The 14479-nt window shown below is 46.1% G+C and overlaps 1 protein-coding gene across 1 annotated transcript; it reads left to right on the top strand.

Moving 5' to 3' along the window:
- Positions 1-333: 333 nt before the first annotated feature.
- LOC138212016 (endoplasmic reticulum metallopeptidase 1) lies at positions 334-14088 on the top strand. Its single transcript, XM_069172259.1, has 15 exons — positions 334-661; positions 2588-2892; positions 4979-5106; positions 5259-5364; positions 5644-5790; positions 5948-6040; positions 7868-8080; positions 8317-8537; positions 10047-10221; positions 10368-10558; positions 10810-10962; positions 11714-11916; positions 12018-12133; positions 12298-12461; positions 13307-14088. The coding sequence occupies exons 1-15, from the start codon at positions 387-389 to the stop codon at positions 13481-13483; spliced, it is 2667 nt and encodes an 888-aa protein (XP_069028360.1). The 5' UTR covers positions 334-386; the 3' UTR covers positions 13484-14088.
- Positions 14089-14479: the final 391 nt, after the last annotated feature.

Genomic DNA, 14479 nt, shown 5'->3' with positions numbered 1-14479 from the left:
TTTATTCAGCCAATTCACCCTCGACATGCCGATGTTTTGTCCACCCAGCTGTTCCCCCTGCATACAGTCTTTGTGCTAAGCTAAGCTAAATGGCAGCAGTGAGTAGATTGGTTAAACTATTCCTTTAAAGTGCCAAAAAAAAAATCTGCAATAACTAGTGCTTGATTATATAGTTTATTTCGTCTAATGCTCTCAATGGAGTGACTAAGTCCTTCGTCCTCCTGCTGCACGGGGGTTTATTATTCCGCGTTCATCCAGCGCCTTCGCCGCCCGCCCTCTTCGTGAAGTTTGTCCCTCAGCGCGACCCGTCGCTCGTCCAGAGAAGAGAAGGAAAAACAGCGACGGCCGAAAGCGACGCTCGCTGCTGATGAACCGCTGGCTCGGAAATGGAGAGCGACACCACCGTCCGGAGAATAAAAGCCTTCGGGACACAGCAGTATGTAGCTCCGGACTACGACGGCTCCCCGGACCGGTGCGGGAATAACGGCTGCAGCGGTGACCCGAAGAGGAAGCCCGCCGTGAGGCTGTACTTGCTGCGGGAAGGACTCGCGGCTGCGCTGGTCGCGCTGTTCGTGCTGCTGCTGTGGGGACTCGTTCACTTGTCGTTGCAGCAGCTTGTCATTGGAAAACCGACCGGCGAGTTCAACGCGGTCAGAGCCAGGTGAGGTTTCAGACAAATACAAGTATAACGTCTCCTCCAGCTTCAGTGGGTTTGCTCATGGGCTCGGGGCAGCGGAGCTCCGACTAACCTTTCCTCCAGTTTGGACAGACCTGCCTGGAGACCACTGCCGGGTGTCTCTTCCGGTCCACCTTTACCTCCAAGGTACAGGCGGACAGGTGTCCACGCAGGCGGGACACCGTTGATCCCTCCCGCTGCTGTTAGTCTGTTCAAACGAGACGTAAACACCAAGTTTAAACTTCTGAAAGGCTCAAAAAGTCGGTTTTTGTTTTGTTTTTTTGAGGTCAACTAAAACTAGTTTTGTTTATTTGTGGTTCAATCAAAAGTGACTTTCATCAAACATGAAATATACCACGAAACGTTGAAAGACAATGGAAAGGACAGGAAGCACAATAATAAACAAACAAATAAGGTGTTTAAAAAAAAAAGACACTGATTTAATGTTTCATTTCTGTTATCTCATAATAGTAAATATGAGCACAGCTGTTGCATCTGTGTGTAGTCAGCTGTTCTTACTCATTTAAATCCTCATCTCTTTGGGTCGTTGGCCTTGTAGTGGGAAGAAAAGAGCCATTTATAGACATCACCTCTGGAAACCTGACAGGATGCAGAATAAATGATTTATCAGTTATTTTAAAATATCACCAGATTGATCAATAATGCCGGGAACTGTCGGTGGCAGCCCTGCTCCTCCAAACACTTTATTGATTCGATCAAATACTGGTCAGATTGATGAATGAAAAATGCAGCAAGTTCTTTAGAAGAAACTGTTCAGATTAAAGGACCAGTGAGACGGAGGGATTACGGCGCTGAATCGGAGGTCAGCAGGGCCGCGGTCGAGCTCTTAAAAGAGCCGGGCGGCAGGATTTGCCATCATTTGGCTGCTTTGCTCCGTGAATGAGTCAGGCATGCTGCATTTGAACTGATTAGAGCTCTCTGAGCTTCTTTGGGCACAATCACGGCTTTCAGGAGTCCATGACCTGCAAATCCAGATTCGAATTATGAGCATAACACAGTTACTGCAGGCAGCAGCTCAGACATCTGTGATATCATTTGGTACAAATTAAGAAGAAACTGCATGCAGCAGAAGACTTTGTGATGGGTTTTTTTGTCGGGAGGGGGGAGGGGTGGGGCACGAGCAAGAGAAATGGGATAAACAGACATTTTCTGTTTTTAACCCAGCTGGACTACAACACATCCTTCCTGGTTTAAAGACACAAATTATTCCCTCACCACTTCTAAAGTTGACTTTAAACATCCGTTACAACTGCAGCACTTTTACTGGCGTGGGAAGCCGAGGCAGCTCTGGATGTTTCACGAACAGCAGGAACAAAATACCTGCAGCAGCTGTTTTCTTTTAAAGAAAAAACGAGAAGAAGCACGTGTTCTTCTCTTTCTTCTGGCCCGTATCGGGCATCTCTGCTTTATTTCCTTTTCTACTTTTTTTTAAGGAAGTCTGTGCAGTGACGAGGAAGAAATGCTCAGAAACAAATCTCACTGCAATCCAGCTGTGTCAGAACAGTGGCTGTAACTCATAGCAACGATGTTTGCTTTTAAAAGTGAATTTCTAATTTGACTTATTGTCTCTAGTTGATGGGATAAAAGCTGAGCTTCCTCCAAATACGGTAAAATAATGTCATTTTGGAGCCGGAGATGTTTGAGCATCATCACCAATAGAAAATCTTGAGTATGGGTGCACAAATATTTTGTAATTCGACACAGCCAGCGGTCTCACAAACACACCTGCAGCTATGCACATGTACAAACCATGTGCATCTGTCTGCAACCATGTCAGCAAGCTCATCCATATCTTCAGGAAATGCATTTATCAATTTCACGAGTTTTCACTCATTAATATTCTCTTTCTCTCTTGTTCCCTTTTTGCTCTTCCTTCACCTCACAATGGAGACGGCACCTGGAGCGGATCACCAGCGTCGGGCCGCGGCCGGTGGGCAGCCACGAGAACGAGGTCCTGACGGTGGACTACTTGTTGGAGCAGATTAAGGAGATCCGGCTGGAGATGGCAGCCGGCACCCATCAACTCACCGTCGATGTGCAGCGTCCCACCGGCTCTTTCTCCATCGACTTCCTCGGAGGCTTCACCAGCTTCTACGACCGCGTCACCAACATCGTGGTCCGGCTGGAGCCCAAAGGCGGCTCGCAGCACTTCATGCTGGCCAACTGCCACTTCGACACAGTGGCCAACAGTCCCGGTACAAAAACAGTCCTTCTTATTTACTTAACAGGTTTTCCTTTTGCTTATGTGAGCACTGAAAGTGCTGGAACTTTTTATATTCATTTTATTTATGATAAAGGTTTAAAGCTCCCATGTTGGTACATGCAGAAAACGCCTCGAGGCCAAATTTGAACCGGTTTCCAAATGTCAGTCTTGAACTCGATGGATCAGAATATTCTTCTGTAATAACTCCTGCGTATTTGATCAAATCGGTCTTTTTAAGTGTGCCATTTTTGTACTGATTCATTTTTGTGAATCTGTGCACTTTCACTGAGGATTTGTTGTTGTTTGTTGGCTGTTGAGGATGTTGAGTAAAGAGGATCAGTACTTTGTGGATATGTAACTCTAAAAAGCTGTAAGGAACGTTGGAAGTGTTTTTGCCAGTGTTTATGTATTGTTTTTTCTAGATTGCATAATCAAAGCGCCTATTGAAAGTATCATCATGAAATTGTCGTTCATGGTCCTCAAAGGATGAAACCTGCTGACTTTGGTCACCACCAAGTTCACATTTTTCTTTTGAAGTGACATATTCGAACAATTACTGGCTGGTTTTTTTGTGTGTTCAATTTGGTACAGAAGTTTACCGTCCCCAGAGGATAATGATTAACCTTTTAAATCTCTTGCTTTTGGCTGTATCCTCACAAATCCTTCCAACTCCCAACATGCAAGTTCTCAATTAGTCTGTGATATTAATATCCTCGTTTGTGTCCCGTGTTGTGCGCTTGTCATGTGGACTACACGGCTTGAAATTTAGACGGCAACAGCCAGGCAATCTAGAAAACTTAATTCATCACAAACAGCGACTTTGTGCTTGTTTGCTAAAGATAGGTGGCACATTTCAGCCTGGAGCCATCGCGTCTTTGTCTGGTTTTAATTCAGGAATTTTTCACTGTTTAACTACACGCCCTTCAGCCTGCTGGGGAGGCATGTTTTCCTAACACACACACACACACACACACACACGCACGCACGCAGGCAGGCACACACACACACACATACACACACACACACACACACACACACACACACACACGCACGCACGCAGGCACACACACACACATACACACACACACACACACACACACACACACACACACACACACACACACACACACACACACACACACACATAAATTTTCACACACAGCTTCTCCGGTAAAAGGAAATTGACCCAAGAGGTGTGGACCATAAGATGCAGGAAGATACTCGTACCTTTTCATGTCTTCTGCTGCCTGCCAGGACTTTGATTTCTTGGAACTCAAAATATTTGTGAGTGTAAAAAAATATCGATGGAAAAAAAAAAAGGGGAGAATAAAGACAGGCGGCGCCTTGTTTTGCACATTTTTATTTCCTCGTAGGTTGAACGTAGGCGCAGGTCAGCTGACGGTTTAATTCAAAGCACCTACAGTACGATTCATCCAGTTAAAGCTAACATGCACAGATGAACCTACCGGCCTTTCATGGTCATGGATTAATATGCGGCGGACATAAGTGACCGGGACAGAAGCATGAATGGTACCCGGATGGACAGTGAAGGCCTCCCCCCCCCCCCCCCCCCCCCTCCCCACACACACACACACACTTCATGAGCGCATGTCTAGAAATCCAGAGCACATGATGTCTCAGTTTAGCTCTCTGATCTCGAGGTCAATCTTCCCTTTCTTTGCATTTATTCTCAGTAAACTGTTCCTCACACTAACCTGTCTAATCTTTCTGCATCACATGCCCCCGTTCACATGCTCTTTTCTGCTTTCTTTTTTTGTGCTCTCACCAACCAGCAGTGGGAGCTGAGTTTTTAGCCAACTTGTCGCATTCTTCACGTTTCCACTCGAGGCTGGCTTCCTTCATTCTCATGCGTTTGTGCTCAGCGTTTTTTTTATCTCCACCATCTGGGTATTTCTTTTTTACCTCCACTGGGTCACGATAAGCGGGTCATACTGATGCACGATTACATGCCTGTTTGTGTGTAAACACATTTCTACCGCCTGATAGAAATGTGGAAGGTAACTGGGAGCTCCCTGTTTAGCATTCCTGACACACGTTCGCTGGTTTCCTGGTTTTAGGTGCCAGTGACGATGCAGTGAGCTGTGCAGTGATGCTGGAAGTCCTCCACTCTCTGGCCAACCAGTCCACTCCTCTTCACCATGGGGTTATCTTCCTCTTTAACGGGGCGGAGGAAAATATACTGCAGGTAAAACACAGGACACGTGCCGTGCTATCTGGATGTAGCCTGTCCACACAAACTTTATTTAAAGCTTCTCTCATTTTGTTTTTCTTAGTTTTTCTGCCTCATTCTTACTTTCCTCCTCTTGTCTTGATTTATTTTTTTTATTTCTCTATCAGGCGAGTCACGGTTTCATTACTCAGCATCCCTGGGCCAAGCAGGTGCGAGCCTTCATTAACCTGGAGGCTGCAGGTGTTGGAGGCAAAGAGGTTGTTTTCCAGACAGGTCTGTACCCATCATGTTTGATAAACGGGCCTCACCTTAGCATTACTTTAAAAAGCACCACACTTTTAGCCAACTATCTATACTTATTTATACGTATGGAAAAGCCTGCAAAGAATGCGGCGCAGTTTTACGTGTTACTAATGTCTGAACAGTCCTGACATGGTTTGTATTATATACCGATTGTATCTGCATTATTATATAAATATATATCACAATGATTACTCTGTTACAAACTACTGTTCAGTATCCAAAACATCTCAGGCTTTTCCTCCCTTGAAGGTCCAGAGAACCCGTGGTTGGTTCAGGCCTACGTGAACGCAGCCAAGCACCCCTTCGCCTCGGTGGTCGGCCAGGAGGTCTTTCAGAGCGGCATCATCCCCTCTGACACCGACTTCCGCATCTACAGGGACTTTGGAAACATCCCAGGTGAGACCAGCAATCATTAGAGGGCACTAGATAAATTCATAATGGAGGTATGTCAAAGTTAAAAAAGGAAAATCCAGTGTGTTATAGACAAACAAAGCAAACATGCTTTCACTCCCTGACACTTCAACTGGATTATTTTCTCTTTTTGGTTTAACAGGCATCGATCTGGCTTTCATTGAAAATGGTTTCATCTACCACACCAAGTACGACACGGCCAACAGGATCCTGACCGACTCCATCCAGAGAGCCGGTACACGTCTGACCTCACACATAAACATGTGATCCGCTTTTATTTAACAGTTTGAATAGATTCAGCAGGTGTGTGCGTGTGCGTGTGCGTGTGCGTGTGTCAAGGAGAGAGCGGTCACTGCAGCGTCATCTTTTTGTCACGGACACATGCTGCGTATTTGTTTTGTCCTCCAGTCTGAGGCCGGTCAGCAGTTCTTTGATCTCTTTTTCAGCACGGAGGACTTAGAGATACACACACACACACACACACACACACACACACACACACACACACACACACCGGCTGCAGGCTGTTGCCCTCATTTATCTCGCGTCTGTGTTGCTGAATTATTTTGCTTTACTTAGCAGAGAATCCAGTCAGTCAGCACTAAAAAACGGAGACAGTTGGCATCTTTGCTCTCTCGCTCAGCTACTGGACACCTCGCTCCTCTTCCACCCGGCGCAGCAACTCGCCACGAAAGGCATGAATTATTAGAGACGGTGAGATTTCAGAGGGTGGGAGACGGTATTTTTAGTCTGTGAAGAAGGAGGCAGGAGAGTTTTGTGAGGTGGAGAGTGGGCCACAGCACAGACGATGAAGATACCACCAGTAGCTCTTTTGAAGCTTGTGATGAACTCGGCACATTCTCGGCCTCCTCTTAAAAAAAAATCTACCTGACGGCTCGGCGTCTGGACGAAGCGTGGCAGCGTGCCTCGGTCTCTCTTATAAAGATGAAAAAAAAAAAAACTATCAATAAGGGCACAGCAATATAACCATGTTACTGCAGATAAAATCACAATATATGACTTTTTACACGTTTGTCTTATCTTTCTTATCAATTTTGGTTTCGTCTCGGAGAAATTCAGGAAGAAAAGTTGTGGTTTCATCATAAGCAGTGAACGCTACATGAACAAGTAGTTGTTGTTGTGCACTCAGTTGTTGACACTGTTTGGTCGGAGTGAGCCCACCAGGCGGAAGAACAACTGAGCTTTGTCTCTTCTCTGTGTGTGTGTGTGTGTGTGTGTGTGTGTGTGTGTGTGTGTATATATATATATGTGTGTGTATGTGTATATGTGTGTGTGTGTGTGTGTGTCTGTATGTGTGTGCGCGCGCGTGTGTGTGAGAAGCTGAGTTTCTTTTGTCTGTGCTGATCTCCATACTGCTGCCTCCATGTGTACACAGTACACACACACACACACACACACACACACACACACACACACACACACACACACACTTTCTCGATTCTCCATCCTGATTTCTTATCATCCTCTCACAAAACAAACCGTTGTGTGAGTATGAGGGTCGAGATGTGTTAGCAGTGATTACAGTATGATTTACATTCTGAATGTTCCTCCATTAATCTTTCATAACTGTTTATATACTCTAATTACCAATAATATGACATATAATCTAATAGAGAAATTAAACAATTGAAGAATTTAAGGCTCAACACAGAAACCATTATTTGCTTGTCTGTGCTGTGTCTTGTATTTTACATTTTTCATGTTCGTGTAAACATGGTTTTATTGCTGCAGAAACTTCCGTCTGTTTGTCAGCTCTGAAGCCGGTTCTGCAGGTCAGACAGTTACACTGAGTCACCATTAAATAAATAAAAGAAAGTGATATAGGTCACTATCGAATGATGTTGTCAGATGATAGTGAAGATATTACTTTCATATTAAGTCACATAATTCCTCTGATTGTGGGAGTAGAATTACAAATGGTGGAAACCTCCAACTATGACTGAGTAACGGTCCTAGTTGTTCCGTTGTCTCTCCAGTCGATGTACTGCGACTCTATATTGCTTTGAATTTCTTCACATCTCTCCTCGCTTCCTGTTTCTAGGCGACAACATCCTGGCGGTCCTGAAGTACCTGGTAATGTCAGAGAAGTTGGCCGACTCCTCAGAGTATCGTCATGGCAACATGGTATTTTTCGACCTGCTGGGGGTCGTAGTCGTGGCTTACCCGGCACGTGTCGGGACCATCCTCAACTACATGGTCGCCACGTTCACCTTCCTCTATCTGGCCAAGAGAGCCTCACTGCCTGGCAACGGGGGTAGGTTGCCGCTTCCTGTTGTGGATGTGTCATTTCATTTCCTGTGCCGGTTGTGTGAGTTGTGGGTTTTTCTCTTTGTGACTTTCTCTTGAAAAATGCAGGGTGAGGTTTGTATGGTCCCGATGTATGGTTTCAGGTCTAATGTCTTCACTCGCTGGTTTCATTGTTCTGTAGAAGAACTTGATGACACGTTAATGAATCTGTTTGTTTTTTGTCTTTCATCCATCTGGCCTCAGGATGGCGCTATGTTCGAGATCTGGCCTGCGCCACAGGTGTAGCGGTGCTGAGCTGGTTTGTCACCCTGCTGTCGGTGCTGATCGTGGCCCTGCTCGTCACTCTGTTGGGCCGCTCCATGTTCTGGTACAACCATTTCTACGCCTCCATCTGCCTGTACGGAGCTGCAGCCACCGGCAAGATGATCCTCGTCCACACGCTGGCCAAGAACCTGTACTACGGGGTAGGTGATGGAGTTTCCTTAAACTTAGGACAGCAAGTTTAAAACAGGAAACGGTCGATGGTGTTGAAGTGGCCTGTAAATTTGTTGTAAAATGAACACGAGACGGATCAGAAACACTAATTATGAAACCTTAGTCAATCTTGTTTTATTCCACATCTTCCATCAGCGCTGAAGATGGAGCTTCTTTCTAAATCACAGTTGTATTTATTGAGGGGCAGAAATGTGATTAGTCAAAGGTGAGTGTTGAAATATTTGAAGCTGAAAGTAAATTAATATCTTGAAAGATACATCTCGTGAACACTTCGTTCAGTCGAGCGTAATGAAAGCGGTACTAACCCCTCTCGTTCCTGTTTTTCATTTATTTTTGGAGGTAAAGAGATATGAGGAAAACATTTCTCGTTCAGCTCCCATTTAATAAGAAGCGAAGAGCAGAGAGGAGAAAGCCCGACGGTTCCTCTTCCTCCTCGCAGATTACAGAACAGTCGCTCTTTGTGTGTTTGTCTGTCTGTGTGATAATAAAACTGTGGAGGTGCTGACAGTCAGTCATCTGTCAGTCACATGCACACAGTCATTCACCAAATAAAGATTCACAACACGGTGTTGTCTCTGTGGTTTCTGATAGTCAGAGCAGGAGGGAGCATCTTATGGTTTCTTCGGCATCTCTGCTTAAAGCAAAACATATTTCTTGCATTCGTTAAAGGGAGACTTTTATTCTGGTGAAACTCTTTTGTACCTTTTAGAGACAGATGTTTGCGTTTCGATGGACATGTTGTGTTTTTGACGTGGAGTAAAGAGAAGTGTACATTAAGAGTTGATACCACTGCAGAAAGTTGATTTTCATCTGGAGCTGCCGTTTACCACAATATGAACTGCAGCATATCCTGGCTGCTCTCCAGAAAGGACACAGACTAACCTTTGTCCCAGATTACATAACGCTTCAATGAAACAAAATCTCTATTAACAGAACAGAGCGTATCTTTGCTCTAATTCTGCTTGGTATTTTCTTCAACAACAAAAAAGTCTAGTTGTGACTCGTGGATTTGATTTAATAAAGCAGACACAAATCATCAGTCCTGAAAGTTTGAAGATTTCAAATACAATTTGCTCAGCCAGTGATGCACTCACGGCTCCTTTATTTCAGAGTTTTAGTTTCAGGATATGTCAGAGGGGATGTAGGAAGTACAAAATACCACCTCATGTCATTGATTCTTTGTTCTTGTTCAGTTAGTGATTATCTTCTCTGCAGTTTAAATAAGATGATGCCAGCAAAAAATAACTTCTTCGATGTCAAACGACTTTTACTAATAAATAATTACAAATAAACACGATAAACCTGCATTGAATATGGAGGGTAAATCATTTGAATTAAGATGCTAAATATGTTTCACATCAGTGTAATTGATGAGCCTTTTTTTTTTTTTTCCTTAAGTGCTCATCAGTTGATTCCCGACTATCAAAGCAGCACCAACGTCTCTGACCTGCTTGTGTTTGTGTGTTTTCCCCACGCAGGGAGTCCGTCTGGTGGAGCTGGGCGACCTCTTCTTCGACGTGAGCTTGCTGCTGTGGTGCTGCAGCCTGGTGTGGTTGACCCATCAGGGCTTGTGTTCGGCCTACGTGCCCATGCTGATGGTAGCATTCCCTCTGGCCACCCGAATCCTGCTGGCGAGGGAATTTAAACACAGAGGTAAAGACTCCACCTCAGATCAACCCTGTTTAACAAATACGAGAGATCGGGACATGTTTTTAAGATGTAGTTGAAACTCCAGGCTGACAGTGTGATCCTCGGCCGGGTCAGTTTGGTCTGACAAACTCTTTACTCTTTATTTCCAGGAGCGTCAATGAAATACAGCGTCCTCTACCTGTTCGGCCTGGCGCTGCCCTACATCCACTTCATGTTCCTCATCTGGGTGGTGTTTGAGATTTTCACGCCCATCATGGGCCGCAGTGGCACGGAGATCCCCCCCGAGGTGGTGCTGGCCTCCTTGGTCACCCTGGCAACCATCTTCCTCTCCTCTTATTTTGTGAGTATTCCCACCTTGGATACAACGATGAGTAACTACTCTGGATCTTTATTTTAAAGCAAGAATAAATTGTACATGACTGAACAACTGTTTTGAATCGTCTAGCTGAAACATTTGTTTGAGCAAACTGTTTAATCGTAGTAGTAAAATTTTATGTAAATCTTAAAGACTGTGTTTTAGGTTTCTTGCTGCATTTTCTGTCCTTTTAAAATAGCAGCTCGGTAACCGATTTTTTTTTTTGTCTGACTCAGCTGCATTTCATCTATTTGGTCCGGAGCACGAAGTGGATCCTGGCCGGTCTGGGCTCGGTCTTCGTCGTCATGTTCCTGGTGGTTTCCTCCGGGGTCCTCTTTCCTTATTCAGGCAGTCAAGACAGCCCGCGACCAAAGAGAGTCTTCCTGCAGGTTCAGAGTTACAAATCACACACAGACACTCGTATCCAAGAGAAACACAAGTCCAATCATTGGCTGGATGGAGGCTATAAATTATGCAAATGTTTCTTCTTTGCTTTTTGAAGTCACTGTAAAACTCAATGTTGTGAAATACTGCAGACTGGTGGCCGACTTGTTTCCAGGTGAAGATGAACAGTCAGACACAAAGAGCACAGGACATGAATGAGTAGTCGGTTTTATCTGAATAGAAAAAGAGCAACATGAGTTAAAACTAAGCAGATCGAAATAAACAGTATCGTCAATTTGCATAAGGTATAGAAGATATAATTACTAAATACAAACAGACATTTCTAAACAATCGACTACAGCTGCACAGAAAGTGGAAGAAATAGAAGTCACAGTCAAAAAAGCTTTTATAGGTTGATCATCAACCGATTCAAAGTTCCTCCTGCAGCTTCACTCTTTCATCGCTCTTTAAAGAAATGTGAAAACGTTGTTTTGAAAGTCAGAAAAATTGCCTCAATTAAACGAAGGAAGCACAAGTGGCAGAAGACATGCAGGTGCACGCATTAAAACATCTTAATTAAACATCTTGTGGTTGATGGTTTCATAAAAACCGTCAGTTCCCAAAGCAGTGAGTGACGTCACTGACGTCTCTATTGAGCTCCATTAAATCTTTCTATTGAGATTCAGCGAGTGAAACCGCTGCAGCTGGAGGCAGGTTGAAGGAAAGCGAGCTGAATTGATGAATCTCTGCCTGCAGCACACAACACGGACCCTCCACAACCTGCAGGGGCAGCTGGAGAGCCGAGACTCCGGTCTGTGGATAAACAGCTTCGACTACACCGGCATGCAGCACGTCACGCCCCACATACCCGAGATCAACGACAGCATCCGGACCCACTGCCGGGAGGACCGGCCCTTCTGCGGATACCCCTGGTTCCTGCCCGTCAAGTTCCTCAGCAAGTCAGTACTACAACAACACTATTGTCAGCTGTAGCACGACCAAGCCTGCTTTCATTTCTACTTTAAACGTCACCTTCACGAGTACTGTGGCACGTTTGTAGGAAGAACTGGTACCTTCCTGCTGCAGAAGTGTCTCCGAGCTCTCCGGTGGAGTTCAGCCTGACGTCCAGAGAAGAGACGAGCTGGGGAACCGTCAAGATGGTGTTCAGTGTGAAAGGTCAGGAACCCTTCATGTAACCGAACCGACACAGATGGAGACGGGTGGCTGCAGAAAGTGGAAGAACTGAGTCACATCACACAAACTTGGCTCATAAATCAGCTGATAGATGAGATAGATTAAAGTAAAGGTCCTTACTGTTGGTGCTGTCCTGTGTCCTGCAGGTCCCAGCCACATGTCCCTGTATCTGATGCCTCACCGGGGCGCCAGTCTCTCCACCTGGTCCTTCGGAGACGGGACGCCTCAGTTCGACCTGAGTGGAGAATACTTTGTCTTCTATTCCCACGGCCTGGACGCCCCCACGTGGACCTTCTGGTTTGAAATACAGGTACCGGCTGCAGATAAACACACCTGTCGTACTTCTCGTACCTGTTAACATTCTTTTAAGGTGAGTGGAGGTGACGCCATAAGAGTTCACTTTTACTTTTTTGATGGCGAATGTTCTTTTGGTGTTAAAAATCAGATGCATCCCTCAGTAATTTAAATGTGTTATAATTTGTGTATTTCAAGGAAGTGTCCAAATTTTGGAAAACACACGAATCCACTTAATATTTACATGTTAAGTCGTCAGATTGTTTTCCCTCTGGCTCATATTATCATGAAGACATGAGCGGTGTCTCCTTCTCCTGTAACTCCTTTGAGACTGTTGCCGTGCCAACAGCAACACGTAAATCACCTGTTGAACATTTGACAGCCTGAAGTTCCTCTTTGAATCCAAACAGATTAAACAGCGTTCAGACTCAGAGGATTTTTTTTTTTTTTTTTTTTGAATAATTCTTTTCATTCCTGACATTTCTGGAGTTCTTCAGTTCATCAGCTGACGGCGTCGGATTAGGACACGAGAAAATGTTTAAACTGGAGGATCAGAGATTTGAACTAAACGCACGTCCTCAGGACGGAGACCACGTCCTCAGGACGGAGATCACGTCCTCAGGACGGAGACCACGTCCTCAGGACGGAGATCACGTCCTCAGGACGGAGACCACGTCCTCAGGACGGAGACCACGTCCTCAGGACGGAGACCACGTCCTCAGGACGGAGATCACGTCCTCAGGACAGAGACCACCTCCACGACCCTTAAACTCCCTCCACACGTGTTTTTTAGGTCGCTAACAGTCCTGGTTTTAACTCTGTCCCTCTGTCCCTCTGTCCCTTTGTCCCTCTGTCCATCAGCCTCCCAGGGACCCCGACCCCTCCGGCCCCGAGGGGATGATCTCCGTCGCCATATCCTCCCACTATTTCTTCGGGGAAGACCAGCGGACTGCACAGCTGGAGGAAATCCTCCGAAGGTTTCCCTCGTGGGCGTTTCCCTCCTCCTGGGTCAGTACTTATGACATGTACCGATACTGAGGACATCGCACATCACAGAGGCCGATGCAGAGACGGCTGACGGCCACCGGGCCCCCCCACCGACCCCGACCCCCCACCGACCCTGACCCCCCACCCCAACCCGACCGAGACGGAGAAAAGAGATTTCAAGGAACAATACCGAGGACTGGCCCTGCTGCCTTTTCACTCTGACACTAACACACACTAACACACTAACACACACACACACACACACACACACACACACACACACACACACACACACTCTCTCTCTCTCTCTCTCTCTCGCTCCGTCCCAGCCTGCCTCAGAGACCCCCACCACTGTGTCAGTCGGCCTCGTAGCGAACCGAAGCAGGAGGACGAGCTGAGGCGTGCCAGAGGTCAGAGGTCAGAGGTCAGCTGAGCGGTCGGCCTGCAGACCGACGCGCCGCCGAAACGAGCCTCGTTCCCGAGTTTGTGAAACGAACCGTTAAGTTTTTTGTTTTTTTTCTACTCAATCTGTCGTGCCTTTGCTTTACTCCCCCCCCCCCCCCCCCCCCCACACACACACACCTCCCCCCCTCACTCATCACTCATTCTTCCTCACTCCTGCTGAATGACGTCCATGGCATGCCCCCCCCCCCCCCCCCCCCCCCCCCCCCCCCCGGTCAGTCAACCACTGGGCCGTTGTCAGATCTGTGCGTCTGTGCAGAAACAGCGCCACCACCTCTCTGTAGGTGCAGTAACATACTGATGGATTTACGTTGGATGGGAAACTAAGACCCGACTTTAACTGGAGACTTTGACACTTTGAAAGTCGCGTTTCATCCACATGCACTCCTTCTACGAGGAGCGAATAGTTTTTGAGTTGACTGTGAACGTGGCTGTTATCATTCCTCACTGAGGCGGCGGATTTGCAGCAAAATCACATCCGCGTGTTTCAGTGAGGAATGTTAACGTCTGGCAGTTCAGACGCAGCAAACCGCGCTGAATGAAAACATCTGGCTGGAATCAAAATGTCAAGGTGTCCTTTTAAAG

Source organism: Embiotoca jacksoni, unplaced genomic scaffold (genome assembly GCF_022577435.1).
Source record: "Embiotoca jacksoni isolate LCO1_2020_lvr unplaced genomic scaffold, fEmbJac1.0.p SCAF_10, whole genome shotgun sequence".
In the NCBI taxonomy this organism is placed as follows: domain Eukaryota; kingdom Metazoa; phylum Chordata; class Actinopteri; family Embiotocidae; genus Embiotoca; species Embiotoca jacksoni.
This window is presented reverse-complemented; position numbering and strand designations above follow the sequence as displayed.

What these genes read in the sequence shown, in the direction of transcription:
- LOC138212016 (XM_069172259.1), top strand. Translation starts at nt 387, where the DNA reads ATGGAGAGCGACACCACCGTCCGGAGAATAAAAGCCTTCGGGACACAG. An exon ending in GGACTTTGGAAACATCCCAG is followed by an intron (nt 5,791 to 5,947) that starts GTGAGACCAGCA and finishes TTGGTTTAACAG; the next exon opens with GCATCGATCTGGCTTTCATT. An exon ending in CCAAGAACCTGTACTACGGG is followed by an intron (nt 8,538 to 10,046) that starts GTAGGTGATGGA and finishes TTCCCCACGCAG; the next exon opens with GGAGTCCGTCTGGTGGAGCT.